Source organism: Paracoccidioides lutzii (assembly GCF_000150705.2).
Source record: "Paracoccidioides lutzii Pb01 unplaced genomic scaffold supercont2.11, whole genome shotgun sequence".
Classification (NCBI taxonomy): domain Eukaryota; kingdom Fungi; phylum Ascomycota; class Eurotiomycetes; order Onygenales; family Ajellomycetaceae; genus Paracoccidioides; species Paracoccidioides lutzii.
The window spans coordinates 990,611-1,013,802 of NW_015440957.1; the positions used below are offsets into that span (position 1 = coordinate 990,611).

The 23,192-nt window shown below is 38.3% G+C and overlaps 4 protein-coding genes across 4 annotated transcripts; 3 read left to right on the plus strand and 1 right to left on the minus strand.

Annotated features, from left to right (window-relative positions):
• Positions 1 to 1,982: 1,982 nt before the first annotated feature.
• PAAG_04652 (DNA repair protein RAD16) lies at positions 1,983 to 5,957 on the minus strand (the record flags this gene model as incomplete). The annotated part of the gene is made up of 3 exons (XM_015845328.1): positions 1,983 to 3,500; positions 3,627 to 4,410; positions 4,486 to 5,957. The coding sequence occupies 3 exons, from the start codon at positions 5,955 to 5,957 to the stop codon at positions 1,983 to 1,985; spliced, it is 3,774 nt and encodes a 1,257-aa protein (XP_015699554.1).
• Positions 5,958 to 6,293: 336 nt separating this feature from the next.
• PAAG_11906 (hypothetical protein) lies at positions 6,294 to 6,588 on the plus strand (the record flags this gene model as incomplete). Its single annotated transcript, XM_015847473.1, has 2 exons — positions 6,294 to 6,407; positions 6,487 to 6,588. The coding sequence occupies 2 exons, from the start codon at positions 6,294 to 6,296 to the stop codon at positions 6,586 to 6,588; spliced, it is 216 nt and encodes a 71-aa protein (XP_015702961.1).
• A 1,170-nt stretch (positions 6,589 to 7,758) lies between these two features.
• On the plus strand, positions 7,759 to 8,103 carry PAAG_11907 (hypothetical protein; the record flags this gene model as incomplete). Its single annotated transcript, XM_015847474.1, has 1 exon — positions 7,759 to 8,103. One exon carries the CDS (start codon positions 7,759 to 7,761, stop codon positions 8,101 to 8,103), a length of 345 nt encoding a protein of 114 aa, XP_015702962.1.
• A 724-nt stretch (positions 8,104 to 8,827) lies between these two features.
• Positions 8,828 to 10,393, plus strand: PAAG_04654 (hypothetical protein; the record flags this gene model as incomplete). Its single annotated transcript, XM_015845329.1, has 1 exon — positions 8,828 to 10,393. One exon carries the CDS (start codon positions 8,828 to 8,830, stop codon positions 10,391 to 10,393), a length of 1,566 nt encoding a protein of 521 aa, XP_015699555.1.
• Between the last annotated feature and the right edge of the window lie 12,799 nt (positions 10,394 to 23,192).

The following is a 23,192-nucleotide window of genomic DNA, read 5'->3' on the forward strand; positions in this document are numbered from 1 at the left end:
TGAGCGAGAAAGGGAGTTTTGGAGGTTCGCCAATGGACGGAAACAAATCCATAATATTACACGTACAAACCAACAGAAAAATATCATGTCGACGAGGGTGGAGGTTTTGAATGGATGGTTGGGAAGGATGATAAAAGGGAAGAAATATTTTTTGGAAACAGACAAATCTTCTGTGTTCCAACTTTTTCCCCTTATATCATGTTTGTTAATTTTGTGGCTTATTTGTTTTTCATGTTGTCCTGATATTTAGTTTGTCTTTTCAAAGTAGTTTAGACATCCCTAAAAGCATCTACTCTATCTTAACACCTTATCAGCGGACTTTATTTCCAAGGTTTGTTCTTCGCAATGTACCCTGAAATTGTTTTTTTCTTTTCTGAACAGCTGAATGGGTTGGAAGGGAGGACAGAAATTTGTGCTGAGAAGTTTCTTATCTATATTGTGTATTTACCGTATATTCAAAGGTTATTTGTGTTGATGATGTACTCCCACTTCACCTCTTCCAACCATGGATACTATTACTTAATTGTAAACACGAAATACGTTGGGTTCTCTGATAGAAAGTAAGACAGATGGAAGTCCTCGAATTGACTGGGGGAGTATATTTATCCAGGTCCTCTTTTCCCCTTCTACTATTTTTATTGGGAGGGTTTAGAAAGGAAATATTAACATGTTATCGCTGAACCCCTCTATAGCTTGCGAAAATTCCCTGCCTTTTTTCATTGGTAGGTATTAAGGATGTCCATGTTCAATGAATAATAGCTGATAAGCTCATCATAAACGCGCGCAAGGGAAAAGGAGGGTTGGAGAGGAAGCATACATTCACGCTCCTCTGGGTTTCTTTTACACTCTTATTCATATAAGAGGTCATTTATTATGAATCTCTGGCAACTCATATTATTGCTTATATATAAATCCTAGGCTCCCCTTCGGATAGAACCAGTGGTGAAATGGATAAACTGCAGCTGCTTCTAGGCGAGCACGGATGGTACTCTGAAAGAGCGCGCGGCTTTCAATTGTGTGGAAGAATATCCGTAATAGACGAGGATTCTTCCAAATAAAATCTAGTGTAGGAGTCTAAACGGAGTCATTTTGACAGAGGGAAGAAAAATATCTCTTGAAAAAGTTGGAAAACTAACACATGGGAAAACCACTGCAAATAATTCTCCTTGGGAAACATACCAAATTCCACACGTGATTGCTCCATTCAATTCTTTTTCGCCCAAATAAACAAAACCCGAAAGGAAAATGAATAGGTGTAAGTCAATGGAAGAAGGTGGGTCGTGTAGACGCGCAGCGTGAGGAAGAAGGGGGGTATGAAACAGGGAGTGGAAGAAAGGTTGTAATTACAAAAGAAATACAAAACGGGGGAGTGGCTGCATGCGCAAAGACATCTATCGTCAACAGATGTAAACATCTAGAAGAGGGAAATTCATGTGGTGAAGTGAGAATGGGGGAGAAACAGGGCAAAAGAATACAGACTTCTACGATTAATGGATCGCCGGAATAAGTGGAACAGGGGTGAGTATCTGCGCATCGGGGGATGAAGGGAAAAGACAGAAACTGAATATAGGGGTATAGGGGAGGATAAAGCAATAAAGGGGGGAGGATTAAAAGGCGGTTAACAAACGTGCTGGGGAATCAGAAATTAAAAGGTTACATCATAGAGGGGGGGTGTAACAGAGTTTTGTGGAATCTAATCATAATCGTGACCTACAGTACCCACATTCCACTTTATCGATGCCGTGTAAGGAGAGGCGTAACGCCGGAGTCATTGGATAGATTGAGAACAACTGTCGAGGAAAATTCCGTAGGAGCAAAAACACACCAACCGATAGGCTTCTTGTTAGGTGGTGAACACAAGAAGTTAGAAGTAAATTAACGCCGTGACCACAGACAGCATTCAATACAGCAAGTCCAAGTCTAATTCTCCGAAACACCCTATCAGACCAAAATCGTTAGCAAGTAGTTCCGCTTCATCAACATCAAAATCCAGCCCAAGGAGATAACATAAGAAAAACAGAAGAAAAGAAACCTACAAAAAGAAACGCAAGCTCGCGTGTTCCTAGGCGTCCAATTCTCTGACTAGCACCCTCATCCAGCGCCCCTTCAATCAAAGTCCGCTTCTTTTCCTGCAGGTCAAGTATACGATCTTCAACCGTATTCTTGACAAGAATTCGATGAACTACAACCGGCCGCACCTGGCCAATGCGATGAGCCCGATCAATCGCCTGCTCCTCAATGTACGGGTTCCAGAAGGGGTCAAAGATAATAACCTGCGAAGCGGCCACAAGGTTTAGACCTGCATTACCCGCCTTGAGGGACACAAGCATGATTGTACAGTCTTTGCTATCCGTGAACTTCATGACGGCTTCGTTTCGCTGGTTAGGGTTCATGCTGCCGTCATATCGGCGATAGCCCCATCCTTTTCGCAGGATAGGAACTTCGAGAAGGTCAAGCAGGGACGTGAACTGGCTGAATATAATGGTTTTCTCGGGCTTGTCATCGCCAGTCGGAATGCGGGATTGAATATCATGGAGAATCTCCATTGTTTTCTCGATCTTAGCGCTCGTCTCCCAATTTTCGGTCAGGTGACGAAGATACTCCCGTTTCCCTTCGGCGCTTTTCGTGGCATCTTTTTTCAGCTGTGGGAGTGACTTTCTGGCTTTTTCAATAGCCTTGCCCTTGCCCTTTCGATCCTGTTTATGGTCTTTTGGTTTTCCGGGGGGAGGGTTTGAATCATCGGCATCATCGTCAGCCAGAAAGTCAGCCAGACTGTCAGTATCTGCCTCAGCATCTTCAGCATCTTGGCCGTCCTCTACAGCTGCCTCCTCGGGCTCTGAGTAAAAGACTTTCTTAAAAGAGATATAATCAGTGACCTTTTTCGTGTTGACCATTCCACGGCAACTAGGGCACTTAATGATAAGGGAGCCCTCGTCTCCTTGCATCAGCCTTTGAGAAGGATCAGATATTCTAGCAAAACACTCAGCACAGGTACTATGGCCACATGGAAAAAAGATAACTGCATTTTCCACCACATCGATGCACACGGGGCACTCCGAGGTTTCGTTCTCCTTAAGACGTGCGACAACATTTGGCGGAAATTCCTTCGCATTTGCAACCATATCAATTCCTTCGGTGTCGGGGCCATTGAAATCGATTCCAAAATCAGTCATCAAGTGAGGATGACAACATGCCTGTCGCAGCCGCAGTAGCAAAACGAGAACGTTTGAATAATTACGGCCAACTGTATTCGCGCGAAGATATCTGTTAAACTGAAGCTGGGTTTGGGATTCCAGGGCTCTGTAAAGTGCCTGTTCGTCTTCGCTGAAAACAGCATATGTCTTCTCAGTGGTCCGCGGGGGCAGCTGCAGAATCTGCTTGCCATCGATCTTCGATCTTTTAGTCCGACGTAAAAGTATAGCTTTCAACAGGGCTTGAAGCTTCTCCATGGCCCGATTCTGAAGATGTTCAACCCCACTTTTCAAGGGCCTCGCAAATATCTGTTTTACGTCATCGTTAGCAATCCTCAAAGTACCATTTTTTTGGTTAATTAAAAAAAAAAAAAAAAAAAAAAAAAAAAAAAAAAAGGGGGAAAAAGTTTAAGGGGGATGGGGGGAACCACTCACAGTATTAAAAGTTTCGATATTATGGTACGGTTTGATTCTCAAAAATTTAATCAGAGAGAAAAGCTCCAACACATTGTTCATCATAGGGGTGCCACTCATACACCACCTGTATATCGAGTGCAATTGGGAGCACGCCCGGGCGGACTTGGTGTCTTTGTTTTTGATGCATTGCGCCTCGTCAAGAATCACACGATACCACTTAGACTCTTCCCCAAGAAGGGGCAAATTAATCGCATCATCAGGGAGATTTTGGTAAGTATGTGGATTATCGATTTTAATCCTGTCCGCAAACTCCTTTCTTTTAAACTCTGCCGCTAGAGTCCCATAAGTGGTCAGGACAACATCGTACGTTTTCAGAGTGCTGTACGGCACGTTACGTTTGCCGTTATGCAGGACAAATACTTTTAGTTGATGTCTTGGTTTGATCATCCGTTCGATTTCACGTTTCCATTGTTGAACTAGGGCAACAGGCGCAATTATGAGATTCGTTTTCCATTCCGGTCTCTCTGAAGGTCGAGAAACCATGAGTGCCAATGCCTGTATGGTTTTCCCCAGGCCCATGTCATCGGCCAAAATGCCACCTTTATTAGAACCTTCTTCCATGGATTTCATCCACGTTAAACCAAGCTTCTGATGTTCCATCAACGTGCATTGTAGGGCTGCCGGCGTGCCTTCTCGATTTATATCAAGGTCCTGGTCGGGTCGAATATTCTCCAAGAGCTTTTTCAATTCGTCCATTGTAGTTTTGGGCGTTATCTGATCGTAAAGCCTTGAATTCATGTTACTGTAAGAAGGTCAGCTTTGTAAATTTCGAACTGCCGAAACTTGCCAAAAGGTAACATAAGATCGAGCTACGTACCTTACACTCATGCCAGATGTCTCAAACTCCCAGGCAGTTCTGGAAATCAAGTTGGCAATTTCGTCATTCAACGCACAATCATCGTTGTAAGAGTTTGAATATCCATTTAAACGTGAACTTGGTGTATGGTTTCTGGCATCATATCCATTCAGGCGACTGTTGGGTAAAAGATCGTAGGGCGATTTTCCGAAAAGGAACGAATTTGGTAATCCCATTAGATTGTCGAGGGATGGATATCCCAAACCCTCACCTTGAGTTTTGGGTTTATTACAGGAAGTAGAGAAGTTAAAAGATGTTGCTTCTCTTGTAATTGGCTTCGGCCAGAGTCCCCTCGCACTTGTACGTGTGGGTTGCTGAATTCGATTATATGGAGTTGAACGCCCCGCATGAATATGATTGGATCCTGGGAGAATCTCTTCGATGTCGCTGTCACTGCTTATTTCGACATAATCGTTGTTAAGCTTAGATGACTGTGCAGGTTTGTTCTCATGTACGGGAAGGAATCCTGCTTTGCTGAAAACAGATTTATCGGCTGAAGTTCCATCTCTGGATAGGTTTCCTCCAATGGCGGTAGACCCAAATGGGGAATGAATTAACGTGGATCCCAGTTGTGATGTGCTGCTACTTGGAGAATCGAACCTGCTGGGATTGGGAGATTCATTCCACATCTGCTGCAATTTCCTAGCATATTCCTCATCCTCACGTTCTTGCTCCCTCTTCCTTCTAAGCCACTTCTCAGCCTCCTGCTGTTCACGTTCTATCTCAGCGAAGTCATCGTCACTTCCAGAGAGTGCGAAGATCTGGCGTATATCTATCTTGTCCGGGTTGGTCGGTGGGGAGGAGCCTGTAGAATCTGGAGAGGGAGTAATTTTTCGAAGTTTAGATTCAGGAATTCCACTTGTAGATGCACCAGCATTGGCTGAAGTTCGAGGGCGTTTACGAGTTTGCGGAGGTGACAAAACGAGATCCCGTGGATTCTCATCTCTCTCTGTAATTGAGACTTGTCCATGAGATTTGCCTGAGACATTGAAGCCTCGTGATGGGGGGATATCATTGTCTTTATCCATTGGTACCATCAAATCCAGGTTTCTTCTCTCTTGGTCCTGTGTGCTCGTGTGGGATGGGGTATTTTCGTTTGATCTAGCAGACGACCAAGAGTCGGGGGAGTCGAGGGATGTCAAGTCATCTGCGATTTCAATAAGCCTGTGTTGAATTATAGCCAGTTCTGAGTCTGCAGAAGATGCAGATGATGGACGATTGGTATCTTCTGCGACTACTCGTGGCAGATCTTTCTCCGGCACAATCTCGGTAAGGGGCTGGGATAAATCCTCATCTCGAGCCGAATCTGGAGACTTTACAACGTCACCGTTAAAATTTTGGAATAGATTTTCAATCTCGATGTCTGTGGACATCGAATCATTAGGGGGTCTTGCGTTCATGGTGCAGGGGCCGGGAGGGGGATGGGCGGCCATGGAGGCAGCTAGAGGAGATGGATATCGTTGAAAGTTCGAAACAACTTTGGAACACGAAATTAGCAGAATGCAATGGTTTTGCAATGGCTTTAATTATGAGACAGGAATAAGGCAGATTGATGCAGCCTGACTGGAACTTGGGCTTCGGGACACCTTTCGGAGCCCGTCTTGAGTGGGCGGAGGGGAGAAAACGGAGAGCCGCGTACAACACTCAAGTTGCCTTTTGGGCATCAACCTTCATGCGGCTTAACGGGAGAGAGAAGTAGTGTGTCAGGAGGGTGACATCCAGAGGAACCCCGGGGGTTGACGGTCAATTTGTGCCTTGCAGCAGGCAGAATGCGGGGGAGTGGAAAGTTCGACAAGAACTTTGTCGCTGCGAAGTCCGTGGCCGTCAAGGTGCTGCTACTCGAGAACAAACTTCCCGCCAGTGCCCTTGAGTTTTTGGCCCAAGTATTTATAACCGGCCGAAAAAAATTTGTGTTGGGGCACAACCGTTAGTTATGGCGCAGCGCTGTGAATTTATTTACAGCTTCTATTCCTTCTTACTTGTTCACTTCCAAGCCCTCAGGGCGCACCCAAAGCCCGTCTCTGCCTTTTTAATGGAATCGTTGAGATTTCCCGAGTTGCGTGAGTGCATGTGGTTCCATATTAATTTTTTGACACCCTGCTAGTCCTCGCTTAGTCATCTAGTTTTCTCAGTGGGAGCCTTGTTAATTAATTCAATGGACATTCTTCAACAATTCAATTCTAAACAGAGCCTTGTTGTTTGTAGGGGTTGAAAGAATCGAACCTTGGAACAAATTGGTACCTTCGAGCTGCTCTATACAAAGGACATGTGCCTGTCCTAGGGTGCCCATTTTGATCAGGGGACCCATGGATGGGTTCTTTGTCATTTGTTTGACGGACCAGTGGGTTAACTATGAAAGAGGCACACCCATACCGACGCAATGAGAGAGATGGATAGAAGTGTTGAATGCAGCCCTTCTCGAATATCTATTCTGTTGAGCAGCTAGCGAATGCACAATTGCTACGTGATCCATATTCAAACAATCCAAACAAGAAAAAATGGCAGAACGTTGGCTGCTACCAGCTCTTTCGACACGGACATCGTGGATTTTATTCACTGTGGCATCTAACAGTCTAGGCACTTCCCATGGAGCATTGCCAATGGGTCTACCGATCAATCAATGGAACCTTTTCTCAAATTTTCTTTGGACTTTTGGACAATGCGACGGACGCGTATCGCAACGGACGACTCTAGAACGCGACGTGCTTGCCGTCATCTAGTCCATTGCCATTGCGGAGCACATGAGTGGTAGCTCCGCAGTTGGCCAGACTTTCAACTTGGATCCCCTCGTGTACAGACCAAACAAATGAATAATCGTCTCCTTGGGCGGCAGATGAAACCGGGCCTTCATCCCCAACACTCACAGACGAATAACGCAAAATTTATCTCGCCAACCTGGACAGGACATTGGTTGTAGTAGGCCCTGCGAGATGCAACGTTGAAGCCCCTCATTCCCCCTGTGCAGTGTTCTCAAAGCTGTTAGATCGGATCGTAAACCCCCTGCATGCTCTCTTCCAAAGTTCTCAACCGCGGACGTCCACCACATCATTCCCGCGGTGTACGCGATGTCGCGCGTTTAATTCACGTCAAGGGAAACGCGTACGGGTCTTAAATTTGCCAAGGGTCTTCGCGAGACGCCATTTGTTCATTCGCGGTTAGTTTGGTTCGAAATAGGTTGAAGTATGTCCAGGATACGACATCCAGGGCGTACGCCCCTTGCTCTCTCTGGTTAGCATGCCTTGGTTGGGCATAACTAGTGCAGAAGGAATGGGATTTGTTTCTGACGAAACGCCAAGGCATTGTTTCCCAGCCACTCAGCGTGCTGATGTCGTGGTGGACCTCCCACAGGACGAAACCCAGAGTAATCCAGCGGCTGGTGAGGAGCTAAGATCTCGAAGGAGCAGGGATGCCTGCCATACCGGGACCCCAGACCTCAAAAGCAACCCCCCGAAAGTCCCACACGCTACTTACCTACAGCCACTCATCGCGTCGGGATGTCTGTTCACGACCGTTCCAATCTCGCGATTATCGACTATCTTCTGCAGAACGGTTGAACGGTTCTTCTGGCTTTTTTCTTAGACCGCTCTTCTCAGCGAACAAATTTGTTTTTGCTCCTGTAAAGTGACTCACGCTATCGATGTGACACGAGAAGAGAGGAGCAGCAAAAAGCAAGGACGATATTCTCTAGTCTTTTGGCGCGGTCTTCTTACTACTGTCGGGTTGCTTGGGCATCCCGGGCGCAAAATGGAAACCGATCCTTTGGCCAACGGACCCTATATTATCTGGTTTGTCCCGGTTTCTCAGTCCTTATTTTTGTTTCAATATGTTTTGAAACATTTTGCGCTGTGTAGCATCCAGTGAGACACCTCCTTAGGCAATTTTGGGCACTCTCCTCTCCTTTTTGACCGCACAAAAGCCCAATATTCGAAGTATCAGGCATACTTCTTAACGTCATTACAGTTTTCTAAATATTTTTCATTCTATTTTCTACATAATATACACGGACATAAATATATTTATTTACAGAGACCACAAGTTAACCAGCATCTATTTGATCTCAAACAGAGCAGAGCTCTTGTTCCAAATATCTGTATGCGAAATACAGTCCTTTTCTCTCGTAATTTTGTTTGGTTTCTCCCACCCATATCCATCATTCAATTGGCACAAAATCATTCATTTCCTCATCCCTCATTCCTCTTTTTGGACGAGGTCATGACTGACAAAGCCTCTCAAGAACGGGTCGTATCTGGAATCGGCTGTCTAGCCGCTATGATCAATAACAATCACCACTATACTACCAAGCATGGCGTCCGCAGCCGCCTTCTTCCAATTCTGGTGGACAGATCTGACACGAGATGCCTTTCTCGACTGCCTGCCAAAAGAAGATCTTTTATCCATGCGACTGGTGTGTCATGACTTCGCCCAACGCACAGCCCCTGTGCTCTTCAAAGAAGTCGAAGTCTCGTTCCGAAATGGCACCTTTACCCGTCCAGCACGCATGGCCGCTCTGGAACGCATTGGAAGCTACATCAAAACTCTTAAATTTAATATCCCTCACACCCCGGAAACCTTTCTTCCACCTCTGGTACACCCCGTTACAGGACAGGAACAAACCTTCGTTTATGAACCACAAATACATCCTTCCTGCCCCGCGGCATCCAGACTCAGTTTCCCCCGATATGGCACCTGGGAAATGACGGAACTGTTAACAAAACAGTACCCACCTCTATTCCACGCGGTAGCGAATGTCCCTTCGTTCATTCGCGCATTCAACGCCATGACTTCACTACGACACCTGAAGGTGACATGCGACGGCCAAGTGGCTGGACACCGCTACCGGCGCAGCGTAGTAGACTACGCCCTTATATCCCTACGCATAGCAATTGAACAGACACCTCTAAAATCACTCGAGACACTCACCCTCCAGCCCATACACCCAGGCGCAGTTCTCTACCTCCGGCCAAACCTGGGCTTCGGCGCATCACCCGGGGCACTTAAACGGTGGTCGCAAATTCGCAACCTATCAATAGAAATGGACAGTTTTCCATACGACGACAACATCAACAACATCAACTCTACCACCACCACCACCACCACCACCACTTCCTCCTTCACTTTCTCCTCCTCCTCCCGTTCTTCCAACCATTTGAAGAACAGCAACAGCACAAAGAGACCCCAAGACCACCTAAAGCTCCTCCACTCCTACCTCCAATCCTTCCCAAACCTCATCCGCTTCACCTTCCGCTGGCGCGGCCAGCAAGGCCCCTGCCCCCTCTCCTTCCCCACAGAACCCTGCCTCCAACCCACCGCCACCGAACCCTCCACAACCCTTTGCCCCACCCGCTTCCCAGCACCCCCGCAACCCCTCAAATTCCCCTCCCTGCAATATGCAGAGATTGAAAACGCCTTCCTAGACGCCAGCCAGATATCCACCTTCATCCTCGAGCACCGGCGCACGGTGCGCGAGTTTAACTTTGAGAACACGACGTTGCGGACTGGGAATTGGGATGAAGCCCTTGCGCCGCTGACGAGGATTTCGGGGAGTGAGGGGTGGAAGGAGAAGCAGAGGGAGGAGATGGAGGTGCCGATAATGCTTATGTTGGGACCGGTAGGGTTTGGGGCGGGGAGGAGTCAGGTGCAGAAGGTGAGGTGGGAGGAGGAGAGGAGGAAGGATTTGTTGAAGAATTTTAGGGCGTATGGTGATGCTGGTAGTGGTAGTAGTAGTGGTGGTGGGTGGGGAGGAAGAGGTAGCGGGAATGGGAGTAGTAGTCACTTCCAGCGGGCGAGTTTGAGGACGAGAGATTTGTTTTGGGGTAGACAGGAGCATGTGCGGAAATTTTGGAAATCGTCTGTTTTTAGTTGGCGGTAACCAAATGGTCGATCGGCGTGTGAGTGTTATCTCGTTGTATTATGGTTTTGAGCTGGATTGGGATTCGATGATGTCTTGACCAAGCCAGGCAATTCATATACTTCTCTTTCTTCTTCTTCTTCTTCTTCTTCTTCTTCTTCTTCTTCTTCTTCTTCTGCTTCCTCCTACAATTCTCTGATTCGTTTGTTCCTTTCTTACCTATCTCTTTCTGGCGGGGTGGTCTGCGGAGTTTTACTGGGGAAGGGCATCGTGGACTGGGAGAGGATCAGGGGATTCAACCAAAAAACAATATAATAGGGAAAAAAAGTGAGAATCGGCATGGGATCGGACGGGGCGGGGATCTTTTGGAGCATCAATGAAGGTTTATGAACGCCATGATTCTTATACGAAGCGACGCCTCCTTTCTTTCACTTTTGTATATTTCATTTCCTTTGTTTTTATATTTATATTTTCCATTTCTTCTCCTTTTTATTATCCCCTTTCGTGGCTGATAGCTTACTGCTGTTTTTCACCTGCCACTGCGGTTTCCGCTGAAACCCCTCTGCAGTCTGCAAGTTGTGTTTCGGATGCTGCAAACAGTTGGATTAACCAATGGATGAAGCATGCTTTTATTTTTATTCATTCACACGTCAATTGAAAGTACTCGGTCTCCATGCCTTGAAACCAATACTCCAAATAAATAACACAACTCCCAAGCGAACGAATCTTCAAATTTATTATACATAGATTAAATGCAACTATCTCCACCAAAAAACATATTATTATTAAAAATTACATTATATCAGGATTAAAACATGTTGTTCTTCTAAGTTCAATATTACCACAGTTATTGCACTTCAGTTGCACTCATGATCACAATTGCAGAGCTAAGAATTCAAATAATGAAAAAGCATTCATCATATATTCAATGACTGCTGCAACAAATATAATGAGCTGTTTGATTTTCTTTTCTTATTGTATTTCTGTCAGATTGAATTTTCTTCTTAGATTTTATATATTTATACTTTTTTAATTTATTAACATTGAATATATTTTAATATGACTTTTTTATTATAATAATAATAATTATTTTCTCTTACAGATATTAAATAATTAAATTTCTTTTTATATTTTTTAAGATTTTTTTATTTAATAAAATATTAAAATATACTTATTTATCTTTATAATTAATAAAAATTATAAAACAATTCTAAGTTAATTTATTAACTTATTAGAAATAAATATATAAATTTAATATAAAACTTTTATTTCTATTAAGTAAGTAATTTCAGTAGTTATAAAATTATTTTAAATATTTTAATAAATATATTTTTTTTATAGTAGAATAAGTATTTAAAAATTTTTATTTCTTATTTATATTAAAATTAAATTTTATTTACTGTTTAATCAATTTATTGTATTCTAATTTTAATACTACAATAATACTTATATTAAATACTATAGAATATATAATAACTGAATTAATATGTAAAAAAAAATGATATTATTTTTTATATAAATTTAATTAAATTTATATATGAGATAATTTTTATAATTATTTAATATAAATAATGTATATATAATAAATTAATATTTAAATAATACTCTTTTATAATTAAAACTTTTAATTAAAATTATTCTTCATTTATTAATTTATATAAATCTCTATATTTATTTTCTTAATTTTTATTTTCTTTTTTTCTTCTAATAAATTTATTCTTTTTGATTATAAAAAATTATTAAAATAATATTTAATAATATATTTATTATATTATAAATTTATTTATCTATATTTTATAAAATATTATGTTTGTTAGAGAGTAAATATGAGCTGTATAAAAGGGAAACTCTCTGCATTGCTAACTGCTATATAATGAAATATTAAGATTGATAAGAAAAAAAAGATGTCAGAGTCTGCTTAGATTATAAACAGCTCATATGATCATATAACTAGATTATAACTGATCTACTAGATTACATATGAGGTGTGATCATATGATGAAGATAAATTAGCCCTGGTACTGAGTCTAATATCATCTCTCAATCTAGAAACAGGCATGCTCTCATGCTGGAAGATTGTTATTGTCTTCATCTTTCAGATAGCTGCCTGTCTTTCATGTTCTTATTCATTCATATAGATATTTTAGTAATTTGACTTTAGTAGAATTGACCTCATAAAAATTCTGTATTGTGTATGATGATTTCTTAAATTTATGAGTGAGATATTATGAAAAATTCTTATCAAATCTCTTTCAGTGCATCTAATACTACAGCTTGCTCTGACTTATTTAACTGATCAGTATATAATCTATTTTTTATTCATTCTCATCATCTTTTTCAATTGAGTCTGATAGTCTGACAGTTTAATCAGATAGAAAATCTATAAAGTTCTTATATAGCTTGTCTGAGAAGAAGATTAAATGAATCTTTATCATTATAGAAAGATTTAATTTGTAGACATTACTTATTTTTTTCAGAATTTTAAAGAAACTGATATTTTACTCTGTCAATTTACAGCTTAATCAATTCATCTTATATGATTTTAATATTAGATAAATAAAATCTTTTATTATAATGTCAGACTCTTGATGATGCTTATTAGTCTGTTTCTTTATCTGTTTCTATACTGTTTTTATATCTTTACTTGTCTGATTTCAAATCTTTTTCATTTAGTGAATGAAATTTCTTACTATTTTTTGATTTTTTTTCTCATTCATATTCAATTTCTTTATCAATAATTATCAGTCAAATAACATTCAGAGTTCATATTCATTTGCTATGAAAAAGAGAGAGATTTTTGTAAAAGTATTTAAAGTAGCTATAAAGATATGATTTATAATGAGTAGTCATTCATCTCAGTTATTTTGATAGTAACTGATGTAGAGATAAAAACAGATGATAATGTACTGATTTATTACTTCTGTCTATTTATCAGTTTATGTGTGATGTGTTATTAAGAGTTTTAATTTTATGCTCAGAATTTATATAAACTCATTTTAAAAGTTTAATATAAACTAAAAGTTTTAGTCAGAGATAATTGAGTCAGATATCTCATTGTATAAATAATAGAATTGAATAAATAATCAGATCAGCTCTCAGACTATAACTCTCTAAGTGATTAAAATGAAAATTGTCTTCTTGCTTAGCTGATATACTATAATTAAAATAACATTATAATCTGTTTTGCTTTTCAGCATATTTATGAAGTTCATTATAATATGCTATCATGTATGATTTAATATTGATAATGACTTTAGCAAATCAGAAGTCTTATTTTTTGAAATTTTATTAATTCAGCATATATAACAGTTCTGAATATAATGTAGAATATCTGTTCATCAGATGACTCATCAATAGTGTGATTGCATCAAAGTCAGAGTTTTTCATTCTTCAGAGTATGCTGTTAAAGCTTGATAATGAATTTTCTACAGTAACTCAGCTATCAAAGTTTTTTTTTTCTAAATAAATATTACTAGTTTTTTATTATACTGTAGCACATTGTCTTTTATTATATAGAGACTATTTTCATCATCTGTCTGCTACTGCAGAAGCTTAATTAAGATGACTATCTTATTTAAAGACACTATATATTCAGTAATATTCTCTTTCTTTGAGAAGTTGATACTAGCAATATTCATAAAAGAAGTGATTTGAAGATTGAGAATCTCTAATTTCAGAAGAATCTGCATATAGTTATTTTATTATCTTCTAATCTATTCAGATCTGCTCAGTGTGTCTGCTAGCAGATTGATCTTGTTTAATTGATATTTGGTCTCAAAGTAGAAACAGAAAAGAAACTCTACTTAGCAGACTTGATATATATTCAGCTTTTTGATAGTCATGAAGTATTTCAGTATATGGTAATCAGTGAGAATGTTGAATTGTTTCTTCTGTTATAATCTCTCAAGCTCTGTTCATCATTTTTATAAGATCTAAATCACTATCAGCATTTTCTTATCATGAACTTTATAATTTAGCTCTGTATTATTCATTGACTTTGAATAGAAGACTACTAGATGTCAAAGATTATTTTTAAATCTTTGACTTAGTATCTCAGTCACTACTTTGTTAAAGATGTTAATCTTAATATGAGTCTCTTATTCAGAGTCATAATAATACAGTATTAAAGTTTTCATCAGCTATCTCTTTAATTTTTAAAGACTGATTTATATTCTGATGTTCACATAAATGAAATAGTCTTCTTTATCAACTGATATAGTGATTTTGTGATTCAGCTGTAGTTCCTTATAAATTATTAGTAGAAATTATCAAATTTTAGAAATAACTAAACTTTTTTAACTGTGATGAAAGTCTGTCATCTCACAATGACAGCTATCTTCTCTGAGTCTGTCTTAATTTCTTCTGTACTGATAATGAACTCTAAATATTTTATTCTCTGAACTATAAACTCATATTTCTAAATGCTGACTTGAAAATCAGCTGTTTTTAGACAGTCTAGTACTGAATTTATCTGCTATTTGTGCTTGTTTAGATTCTTGCTATAGATTAAAAAATTATTCATAAATACTGTTATAAACTTGTTTAGATAGTCAAAGAAGATACTGTTAATAAATCATTGAAAGCAGATAGAAGTATTTGTAAAATAAAAGAAGATTATTCAATATTTATAGATCTCATAGCAGATTCTACAGATAATCAGATTCTTAGACTTAAAGTTCATTTGAATATAATGAAACCTTTGCTGAATGTTCAGCTTTATAAAGTATTTTATCTTATTGAGTTAATTCATCAACTCATTTATTAGAGGCAAGAGATATTGATCTCATTTAATTATAACATTCAACTTATGAAAGTCAACATAGAATCGTAGCTTTTTCTTACTACAAACAATTAAAATTAAAAAAATATAAGAGACTGAACTTGAGATGATGAAATTCTTTACTAGATTTACTTCAAGATAGATCTTTACTGTCTTTAATTTTTTTAAATTCATTTTATATAAAGATATATATTCAATATTCTAAATGAGATCAATGTCAGACTAAAGCTCTATTTTAAAATTAATATTCTTCTATAGAGGAGATAATTCATCTGATACTTTCTTTAAGAAATAATTCTCTCAATCTCTCAATCATTCTGATAAGTAGCTAATCAGCTTCTCATTAGACTCATTCTCAGCTCCCACTAAATCTTACTTCTTCTCAAGTTGTCTATCAATTTCATACAGACTGGTTATAAAGACTGTTAAGTGCTTATTTTTCATATAATCATGAAAAGAAATAGTTTTAATGAAGTTTATATTCATCATCTGTGATATTATCTCCTCTCAAGTCAATCTCTACCTTGTCTTAGATGTTATGACTAAGCTGATTTCTTTCAATCTGCAGAGCTAAGTCTGATACTTCTGTCTGATTTTCTCATTCAGTTTAATCTCTCTTCATTTCACATTTATTTGATGCTCAGACTTAGAGTCTGAGTGCTTTAGTATTAACTAAAGTACTATCTTCAACATTGACTTCATCACTTGTTGAGAGATAAATTGTTCACTCAGTCAAATCAGACATTGATTTTTAACATCAAGTCATATATCCTATGCTGTCAATCACTTTTGTCTCAGGATAACAGAATGCTGGTCTAGATCTGTTACCAGCAGAGAAACATTCTGAAATCTCTGATCATTCACTCAGAGATTTAAAGTCAATGTGTGGTCTATCACCTTATTAGTAGCACTATTGTATCCTTTCATATGGCATTTGAATAGAAGTTCTTGAAACTTCTTATTGAAGAATCTTGCCAATTCTATGATATATTAAATATCAATAAAATTCACATTATTTACTTCAGTATCAGCAAGAGAATTTATAGAAGTAGCAATTTCATTATAGACTAATTTGATTAATTGTAAAGGGTTAAGCTCTAAGAACTAGAGGCTAGTCCTCCTATATAACAAGGATGAATTGCTTGAGAAAGGGAAGAAAAGAATGAGATGAGAACTCAAGCTTAAGCAAGCTCACATAGCATGATCACATGCACACGTGCAAATGATGGCTAGGCTGAGTCAGCCAGCCAGAGCAAATGATGACTAGGCTGAGTCAGTCAATCAGAGCAAATCTAGGGGTTCAACCTCTTATAATACCCCCCTTCTCCCTCTTTGTTGCAGGCCTTTATGACTATTTAAAGCTCTCTTTACATCTAATTTTGCCTGCTGAGAGGCCTCTCAAGTGTTCAAGACCTTCACTTCTTGTAGAAGACTCATGTCATTCCATGTAGACTCAGCTCAACCTACTCATTTAACAAGATATTGCTTTTTCCTCTGATAGGTTCATTCACTCTGAATTTCCTCAATCTCAAACTCAGATCTTTCTGAGGTCTCTATAGTGAGTGGCTGACAGTCAGTTTGTCTCTGACTAGGCAGGGAATTCATCACCACAGCATGTAGAAGCTTTACATTAAAGATATTGTGAATGCTGAGTGAGACATTCAGTCAGTAAGCATGAGATTCTATTTTTTCTAGCATAGTATATTGATTGTATTTTGTGTCCAGCTTCTTGCACAAGTGATTAGTTCTCATGTTCTCTAAGCTCAACCAGACCTTATCTCCAGGTTGAAAGCTTGAAGCTGGGTCTCTTCATCTATTCATGTATTTTTTTTGAGATTGCTGAGCATTCATCATTTTTACTTGAGCTCACTTCAATACTTCACAGATCTTTCTCATATAATCATCTGTGAACTCAATGAGATTATGTAATGTTTCAACAGAGAGTGCATCAGCTATATCAATGAAGAAGATGTGAAAAAGATGTGTTAAAAAAAATGAGCTCACACCTGTTGAGATAGCATTTCTATTATTGATAGCCAGCTCTGCTAGAGAGAGTCATTCACACTAGTCATTCTGTTGAAAGCTAATGTACTTGCATAGATAGGTTTTCAGAGTCTGATTCATTTGCTCTGTAGCTCTGTCAGTCTCTGAGTGATAGACTGTGAAGAGTCATCTATTAATGTCTAATTTCTCATATATCTGAGTTCAAAACATGCTTGTGAAAGCTGATTTTTGATCTGACACTACTGCCTTATGAATGTCATGTTGAGAGATGATGTTGCAAAAAAACACTCTAGCCACTGTCTTCACATCAGTTTTCTTAACTGCTTTTAATATAATTCTCTTAGTCAGTCTGTTCATTATAATCATGATGTTTGTGTATCCTTTAGAGCTTGATAAGTTCATGATAAAGTTCATAAAAAGTTTCTGTCATATGTGTTTAGAAATGAGGAGATGCTTAAGCAGTCTCTGATGTTGATCTCTTCATGCAGTGTTTGATCTGCAAAGATGACAGTTTCTGATCATTCTTCTCACATCAGCAGCATAGCCTGGTCAGTAGAACTCACATCTTAGAACTCCTGCCATTTGCTCTCACCCAGGATGACTAGTAAGAGGTGAGTCATGAGCCTCATGCACTAACCTGGTTTGAAGAGGTTTGAAGTCTGACACTCATTTATGATCTTGAAAGAGAAGCTCCTCATTCTCATTTAAAGAGCACTCAGAGATGAAGATCTTAATGCTGAGTTCAGAAGAAAATCTGAATCTTTTCTCATGAAGAATTTGCTTCAGATGCTACAGAATCTTGTTATTTTTGCAGGTCTTATTTCACTGAGCTTGAAGAGACATCTCAGGTTTCACACTGGCAGCAACCACTATTGATTTCATTTCAGATGCCAGTACATTAAACTTAAGTAGTTGAGCTTGCCTCTGCTTGATTCTCTCATTATTAGCACTCTGTGACATGTCCTGCTCTCTTCATGATAGAGTGTCTGGTCCAGCATTCAACTTCTCTGACCAGTAATCAATTCTGAAGTTGAATCAATAGAGAATATCCATTCAATATAGCTATCTTTCATTTAGTCTGTGTGTAGTCATGAAGTATTCTAGATTTTTATGATCTGTGAGAATCTTAAATTTCTTTACACTTTATAGCTCAGTGTTCTATTTCTTTAAACACTCAATTATCACTAATAACTTCTTATCATGAATCTCATAATTGTATTCTGCAGGTGAATGCTTGCAAGAGAAGAAGACACATGAGTGTAGAATGCTCTGCTCATCATATTGTAGCAGCACTTCTCCTGAGATGTAATCTGAGAAGTTCATTTCCAATATAGTCTTATAGTCAGAGTCAAATTGAAGCAGGATTGAAGCAGAGATAAACATTGATTTTAGATGCTTAAAAGCTTTCTCAGCCTTGCTTATTCACAAAAAAAAAACATTCTTGCATGTAAGAATCATCAGTGAGATTGCAATCTTTGAGAAATCCCTGATAAATTATCTATAGAAATTGGTAAAGCCTAAAAATCCTTATACACTTTTAAGAGTAGTAGGTGTCATCTATTTCAAAACAGCTTTAATCTTCTCTGAATTCATTTGTATACTCTTGCCTGCTTCAATGATAAATTCAAGATATTTTATGCTGTTCATCTCAAACTTACTTTTTCTGATGTCTGCCTGCAAGCCTGCTTTCTGTAGATGCATAAGCATCTTTTGTACATGCTTGTGATGCTCCTGTAAGCTTCTTGAAGAAAATATCAAAATGTCATCTAAATAGATTGAGCAGAAGTCATTCAGATATCTATATAATATCCAGTTGATATATTTTTGAAATGTGCTCAGAGCATTGACCAAATTAAAGGGTGTAACCAGCTACTCAAATAGCCTGTATCTGATTCTAAAGGCTATCATTCACTCATCATCTTCTGTGATTCAAATCTTATAAAAAGCTGCAATAATGTCCAGCTTAGTAAATCATTTAGCCTGTTCAATTCACTGTAGAGTCTCACTGATTAATGATAGAGAATATTGATTCTTTCAGATGATTTTGTTAAGAGCTTGATAGTTTACACAGAATCTTAGTTCACTCTCAAACTTCTTCACAAATAGTACAGGAGCAGCTGCAGAGGAGTTGCTCACTCTAATAAAACCCTTATCTAGATAATCTGTAAGAGTCTTTTACAAAGCCAGTAGTTCCTCTTGAGACATATTATATAATAAGTCCTAAGGGGGTTGTTTCACACTATCATTAATCTTTTTAATTAGTTCAATCTCATGATCTCTATCTGAGTCACAAAGTGAGGGTAGAGTGTCAGTAGCTTTCTTATCAAATATATCCAAAAACTCATGATAATGTTCAGGCAGCTTTTCTCTAAGGTCAATCTTTGATTTCACTTCTAAAGTCTTTTGAATATCAGTCAAACTGACAGTGAAGATCTTGATGTTTCACTTCTCTCAAGTGCTCACAAGTCTAGAGAAGCTTACAGCAGAGATGGGAATCACATTAGCTTTTGCATTTGAACTAGACTCTACCTCTATGCCACTCTCTTCAAATCTCACAATTCTTTGATGAGGGATCATGGTCACCTCTTGCTGGGCCAGCCAGGGGTCATCTAGATATATATCATGACTATGTAACTCATTCACCACATAGAGAAAGGCCTGTTCAGTTATGTGACCATCTATATCAATTTGAATGCCAGTCACTATGCTTGTAGAGAGTCTCATAGAGTCTTCAAAGCTGATCATTTTAACAAGAGGAATTTCAATGCATAAGAGCTTATGCTTGTTAATGTAGAATTAAGAAATAAGATCATAGACATTACATTCACTGTCTATCATTGCTCTAGTCAAAAAGACATTATCTACTAGAGTATCAACAGTGAAGGGTTTGAATATCATCTTAGATTTAAATCTTCTTCATTGCTTTTTCATAAGCTTTTTATTTCACTTCTTTCAGTGTCTTTTGATTGAAGCTACTCTTTTCTCAAATCTTCACTCATATTCACATCATCATTGTCCAGTACCAGCTCAGGGATCATCTTAGCTATCATGGAGATGGCAGAGCATCTGAGAGGTTTGAATGAGCAGCTCTTAATCATATGACCTTCAGCTCTGCATCTCAGGCACAGGCCTTGCTCTCTTCATCAATTAATCTCTGTCTGATTTATCAATTTGATGTGATGAGCACTTGAGATCACAGCACCAGAAGAGAGATTTATCAGATCATCAGCAGAAGCTTGAGACTAGTTTCATTGATCAAGAACAGCATGACAAAGTAGAGAGTGTGGATTAGATGTTGTATGATCTAAAGAAGATCTGTTCTTACAATGTTTAGATCACTGTCTTAAAGTCTTAACCTCAAAGAGTTGATGATCAACTAATCTAAGCTCCTTGCAATAATTCTCATAGAGAGACAGTTCTCTTACACTCATCATGCCTTCTCTCAGCTCCATGCTTAGAGTGAATTTTAAATACCTCTTTTTAATGTGATCATCTCATCTGTGATCATCAGCTTTCAGCAGTAGCTGATTAAATTCAGACAGAAAGTCAAAGAGAGCTCTTCTACTCTGTCATAGATTATTGAGCTTTTGCATAGCCTTTTTCTGTTATGCAGAATCACTAAAGAGCATGTGTGTCTGCTTCAGTAAGCTCTCTATCATGAAGTTGATCTTGTCCTTATTATTCTCAACTTAGAGGTAAACTCAAGCTGCCATTTCTTTCAATCTTGAGTACACATATCAAGCACATTCCTCATTATTACCTAAAGCTTTCTCATTGATCTTAAGTTTTGATTGAAGCTTTAGCTCTCACTTAGAGTAGTGCTTCAGATTAGAATCATCATACTTCTTGCAGTCTGATAGCTTAGTCTTTGGTCTTCTGACTGCAATGAGTAATTGTAAGTTCAATTGAGAGAGAATTGATGTCAGAGTATTCAAAGCTTGTTATAGATTAGCTATTTCAGCTTGCTGAGCTGCTATTAAATTTCTGTTCTCATGCTGAACCTGTTTCTGCTGTTGAAGAAAGATCATTCATTGTTGTTCAAAGCTGCTGAGGATGTTCTTGCTCATTGCTTTGTGTTGATTCATTTGTTGTACAAGTTTATCACTTTATCTCATTCAGCTAGACATTTTCAATATTGCTTATTTGTTTGTTAGCACAATTGCTAACTCAGTCTATTCATATATCAGTGCTATCACTGAACTTTGTGATGCAGGATTTAAGACTCTCAATAGTCTATCATATGTCAGTATGTTTGCTGAGCTTCATGATACAGAATTAAGACTCTCAGTGACCTATCAATAAAAGAAGTGAAGCAATTCATAATGTAAAGAGTTAAGCTCTAAGAACTAGAGGCTAGTCCTCCTATATAACAAGGATGAATTGCTTGAGAAAGGGAAGAAAAGAATGAGATGAGAACTTAAGCTTAAGCAAGCTCACATAGCATGATTATGTGTACACATGCAAATGATGACTAGGCTGAGTCAGCCAGTCAGAGCAAATTTAGAGGTTCAACCTCTTTTAATAACACTTCTAAGTCTTTAATGAATTTAGAAAAAGAGTAAGTCTGAGAGAAGACTTCATCTCAAATAATTTAATAGTCTGTGAGAGATTTGATATGAAGAACTTGATTAAGAGAAAAAACTTTAATATATTAATATAATGGGTTGAACCTCTAGATTTGCTCTGGCTGACTGACTCAGCCTAGTCATTATTTGCACATGCGCATATGATCATGCTACATGAGCTTGCTTAAGCTTGAGTTCTCATCTCATTCTTTTCTTCCTTTTCTCAAGCAATTCATCCTTGTTATATAGGAGGACTAGCCTTTAGTTCTTAGAGCTTAACTCTTTACATTATGAATTGCTTCACTTCTTTTATTGATAGGTCACTGAGAGTCTTAATTCTGTATCATGAAGCTCAGCAAACATACTGACATATGATAGACTATTGAGAGCCTTAAATCTTGCATCACAAAGTTCAGTGATAACACTGATATATGAATAGACTGAGTTAGCAATTGTGCTAACAAATAAATGAGCAATATTGAAAATGTCTAGCTGAATGAGATAAAGTGACAAACTTGTACAACAAATGAATCAACACAAAGCAATGAGCAGGAACACCCTCAGCAGCTTTGAACAACAATGAATGATCTTTCTTCAACAGCAGAAACAGGTTCAGCATGAGAACAGAAATTTAATAGCAGCTCAGCAAGCTGAAATAGCTAATCTATAACAAGCTTTGAACACTCTGACATCAATTCTCTCTCAATTGAACTCACAATTACTCATTGCAGTCAGAAGATCAAAGACCAAGCTATCAGACTGCAAGAAGTATGATAATTCTAATCTGAAGCACTACTCTAAGTGAGAGCTAAAGCTTCAATCAAAACTTAAGATCAATGAGAAAGCTTTATGTAATAATGAGGAATGTGCTTGATATGTGTACTCAAGATTGAAAGGAATGGCAGCAGCTTGAGTTTACCTCTGAGTTGAGAATAATAAGAACAAGATCAACTTCATGATAGAGAGCTTACTGAAGCAGACACATATGCTCTTTAGTGATTCTGCATGACAGGAAAAGACTATGCAAAAGCTCAACAATCTATAACAGAGTAGAAGAGCTCTTTTTGACTTTCTGTCTGAATTTAATCAGCTACTGCTGAAAGCTGATGGTCACAGATGAGATGATCACATTAAAAAGAGATATTTGAAATTCACTCTAAGCATGGAGCTGAGGAAAGGCATGATGAGTGTAAGAGAACTGTCTCTCTATGAGAATTACTGCAAGGAGCTTAGATTAGTTGATCATCAACTCTTTGAGCTTAAAACTTTAAGATAGTGATCTAAACATTATAAGAACAGATCTTCTTCAGATCATACAACATCTAATCCATACTCTCTACTTTGTCATGCTGTTCTTGATCAATGAAACTAGTCTCAAGCTTCTGCTGATGATCTGATGAATCTCTCTTCTGATGCTGTGATCTCAAGTGCTCATCACATCAAATTGATAAATCATACAGAGGTTAATTGA